The 4,734-nt window shown below is 38.2% G+C and overlaps 1 protein-coding gene across 1 annotated transcript; it reads right to left on the reverse strand.

Annotated features, from left to right (window-relative positions):
• Nucleotides 1–2,786: 2,786 nt before the first annotated feature.
• LOC131408025 (olfactory receptor 52P1-like) lies at nucleotides 2,787–3,739 on the reverse strand. Its single transcript, XM_058544596.1, is given in 2 exon segments — nucleotides 2,787–3,022; nucleotides 3,025–3,739. Coding segments are annotated over 2 exon segments (951 nt in total).
• Between the last annotated feature and the right edge of the window lie 995 nt (nucleotides 3,740–4,734).

Here is a 4,734-nt window from a genome sequence, read left to right on the forward strand (position 1 = left end):
TTCAGATCATGATAAAGTGAAACAGAGTGTCCACAAATTCACCATTCCCTTTACCATAGCTAGTGTCTGATTTCAGACACTTATTGTCAGCATATGAGATTGTCGAATATAAAGCTGTAAACTGTATATGAATAAAAATGATGTGGAAGAATGCTTTCTAAAGGAATTTTCTAAAATACAGAGGAAATCAAAGTCCATGGCTTACTTTTGGAAGACAAAGGAGAGATGAGGCAAGCCTGTGGTAAGGACGTGTCCAGAGTGGCATTGGTGACTCGTGGAGCACCTGCACTATGATACACCTCCTGAGACCCTTTGAGTGAACAGACCTCATCTGTTTCTCTTTTGGAGAAGGCAGCCTTTCAAGTCAGTTCCCGGTGCCCGTTGAAACTGAGGTGCCAAGGTAATGTGTGAAAACAGAAGATGATTTGTGAGAAACCCATAAAGGGAATGGTTAATATGTTAACTGAAATTAAATACCCAAATTGAATGATTACAAGCTTTGAATTCCTACTTAGGGCCCTGGACAAGAATAAACAAATAGACTGCAGAATATAAAGGCGTATTTCAAACACCCTGTCATCTTTATTGTTCTATGCCCTTAGTTTACTCTATTTGGACCCATTATGTTGTTTTCAGCCCTTTTACTTTTTTCTCTATTTTTACATGTTTTTAAGTTTTTTCAACTAAACATGCACAGACTGATGTGTATTACTGGTTTCTTTTTTTGTGTGTGTGTGAGGAAGATCAGCCCTGAGCTAACATCCATGCCAATCCTCCTCGTTTTGCTGAGGAAGACTGGCCCTGAGCTAACAGCTATTGCCAATCCTCCTCCTTTTTTTTTTCCCCAAAGCCGCAGTAGATAGTTGTATGTCATAATTGCACATTCTTCTAGTTGCTGTATGTGGCACGTGGCCTCAGCATGGTCAGAGAAGTGGTGCATCAGTGCACACCCGGGATCCGAAGCCGGGCCGCCAGCAGCGGAGCGCGCGCACTTAACCGGTAAGCCATGGGGCCAGTCCCAGTGATTTCTTTATGTTTACTTATTGACAACTATGTCTGAAAAAAATCCTCTTACTTTCAGGAGCTAAAAAATTAACACCCAGCTCTTATATAGTGCATATGAAGTTCCAAAACCTATTCTAAGCATATTTTGTGCTGAATGATTTAATCCTTGTGTTAATCTTCTGAAATGCATCTTTATAATGTCTTACTTTTAGATAAGAGAACTGAGGCACTTACCAGTTTAAGAACAAGTCCAAAGACACACAACTAAGAAGTAGTGGTGCCAGCTTTTAAACCTAAGCATTCTGTGGAAAGAGATTGCATTGTTAACCACCAAGCAGTGTTGCTCTATCCAGATGAAGTTATCCCTCCTGGGAATAACTGTGAATGTTCTCTGCAATGGAAGCTATGGGCCACAAGCCATGGTAATGACTCGGTGTAAAATGAATGTAATTTTTAATTTTTAAGCTCATTGTGCTACCATCAAGCTGAGTAAGTTATATAGACATGTTAAGGATTGATTGGAATCACAGTATTGTGGTCAATTAATGGTTTAATGAAAAGAAATTTCTCTTGGTTATGATTAAATCTTTTTGGTTTTACCGTAGTCACAATGTAATTATTCCAGGTTATGTTGTGAGCCACAGAAAGCTATTATTTGCCTTATTGGATGTCTAGACTGAAGCCAGCTTGCTGAAGTTATGGCTCATATATGCATATTTTAGGTAATAAAAACTAGGATTAAAGTTTTCTTAAAGACATACTAGTTAATAGAAATAAAAACATGTGGTTATTGTGAATTGGTAAAAATATTTTCAAGAATCAACCTGACCAAATGAACTGAGAGTTTTTATATTATTATAATACTTGTTTAGCTATTTCACATTCGAGATATGATGTAAAATAATATTTAAATAATGGCATTTTAAATTACATTGAAAATAATAACATAAAAATAATTGGTGAAACATATTAAATGTGATAAATAAATGGCAAGCCATGTGATATATTTGAACATATGAGGAAGCCATTTGGAGTAAAACTAATTTGGCCTGAATTTGTTTTTCCAACAGGCCCTGTCACCTTCAAACATGCAATGTGTATCTGCTTTACCATGTCCCAAAGAGAAGAGTAAATGCCATTAAGATAAGGATGCAACTTCCCCCACATTGGCATTTCCTTAAGGATAAGTATTTCTCCCTAGGCTAGGATTTGATTGCTGCACTCATCCTGCGACCATCCTGCTCCAGACAAAAGACCTGACCCCAGCCATGCCCATCCAGACAGCAGACCTACTCCCTGCTGTGTTCATCAATAGCTATTCTGGCAGAGCAATCTGGTAGGGGGATCTTGTGGCTATTGTAAAAGGGACATTGCAATCATATGTGATACATGCTCTTTGACTGTATATAGCCGCTCTGTACACCCCACTTCTTTGGTGCCCTTCCTTCCTTAGGGAAGGAAGGCCCAGAGCTATGGTCCTCAAAAGTTGGCTCATAATAAACTCACCCCAACTTTGATTTATAGGTTGATTATGGATTACTTACATCAACAAATGTTTTCTGTATGGCACTCTTTGATAACATTCTGACTTGGTTTTATTTCAAATAGAAGTGAACTGAAAATATAAATATTTTAAAAAGTAAATGTAAAGCATCAAATATTCCTGCTAAGGCATAAAAGAATCCAGAAAGAACAGTTGGAGACTAGATTTGAGTTATTCATCAATGTAGCCATGATTTTAAGAAGCATGTTATATCGATTTGCACTGGCACTTATAAATTTTAGTCTTCAGAAATTTTCTTATTTGGGAAGAAGAGACCAACCACTTGGTCACGAATCTGCTTGGTCTTGACACCATACACCAGGGGATTGACTGTGGGAGGCACCAGGAGGTACAAACTTGCAAAAATTATATGGACACTTGGAGGTACCTTCTTGCCAATGCGGTGAGTTAGGAAGCTGAACAGTGCAGGTGTGTAAGAGACAAGTATAGTGCAGACGTGGTCAGGACAGGTCCCAGTGTTTTAAAACGGGCATTCTGGGATGAGAGCCGGAAGACTGCCTGGAGGATTTTGATATAGGATATGGCTATGAGCCCTAGGTCCAATACCATCACTGAGAGGGCCACAGAGATTCCATATGCTCTGCTAATCAGAGTGTTGGCACTGGCTAACTTCACCACAGCCATGTGCTCACAATAGGCATGATTGATGACATAGTTGGTGTAATATGGTAGCCTCTTAATAAGAAGAGGACCTGGCAAAACCAAAAGGATAGCCCGAGTCACACCAAATAGACCCATTTTAATGACCATTGGTGTTGTCAGGATCGTGGTATAACGCAGTGGGATGCAAATTGCTATATAGTGGTCAAAGGCCATGGCAACTAGGAGGGCTGACTCAATTATGCAAAATGTGTGGATGAAATACAACTGTACTAGGCAGATATCAAAGTCAATCCAATGTGCATCCAACCAGAAGATACCAAGCATCTTGGGGGCTGTGGAAGAGGCAAGAGCCATGTCATTCATTGCCAGCATGCAAAGGAAGAAATACATAGGCTGGTGCAGGCTTGGCTCTAACCTGATGGTAATGATGATTACACTGTTTCCCAGCAGGGTCAGGGCAAACAGGAGGCAGACAGGGATGCTGATCCAGAAGTGAAAACCTTGTAAACCAGGAATACCAACCAGGAAGAGAGATGAGATGTAGCGATGTGTAGCATTGTCTGCCATGTTAAAACTGGAGACTTCACATGCTCGTACACATGCTAATCCCCTATGGGCAGAAATCAGGATGACAGAGTGATTCTTCCATGGTCCTCTATATGAAGATTTCAGACACCATGTAATAGCCTCTCTGAAGAGCTGGTTTTTCTCTAAAATTTCCATAAGCCCTTGGGTAAATCACTTCACCATTTTGAACACATTATCTTCACCTGAAAAGAAAAAGATTGAATTAAGTTATTTTAAAATTTTGTCTTCTCTATGCAGTTTTATTCTACTCTACCCTTTCATTTTTATTATCTACTAAGTAAGTACGTAGTGATAAAATTTCTGCTTCTGTGTGTCTAGGATTTTTCTGGGTTGTGTGACATAGACAGTCTTAAGAAGGCAAAGGCCACTGTTCTCAGGGTATTTTTGGTTAAGTGTGGAAATATATACAGAAATACACATACAGACACATACATACATGTACATACACAATAATTAGCAGGTTATACAAAAGGCAATTGTAACTTTAATAATATACTAGGGCATAAACAATTTAACAAATAATCAGGAATGCAGAATAAGAAATCCAAGCAGCTTTAATGTAAGCAAAATTCTTGTTATTACTAAAAATAATAAACTCCTACCCTCACCCAAGGTTAATGTATTCTTATTGCAGAAAAGGTCTTAAAGATAATCAGAAGATGAACAGGATATTAGAAGAATATCTTTAAAATGAGGAATATCAGCTGAAAACAGTAGAACAATGCAAATCAGCTTGTAGAAGTTTAAATGCATATTCTCTAGATATAGGGTTTTCGCAATGGTTATATCTTCACAACTTGGACTTTCTATGTAATTCAAAGACAATTGCTACTTATGTGACTACATTTGTTAATCCATCCAATTTTGTTAAGCATATACTATATTTCAAGGATGAACTCGCTTTTCTGAGCCATTCAAGAAACCTTAACTTTATTCAACATCCTGTAACTTTACCATACATAATTTGTTTTTAA

The sequence above is a fragment of the Diceros bicornis genome, chromosome 7 (genome assembly GCF_020826845.1).
Source record: "Diceros bicornis minor isolate mBicDic1 chromosome 7, mDicBic1.mat.cur, whole genome shotgun sequence".
NCBI classification, from domain to species: Eukaryota; Metazoa; Chordata; class Mammalia; order Perissodactyla; family Rhinocerotidae; genus Diceros; species Diceros bicornis.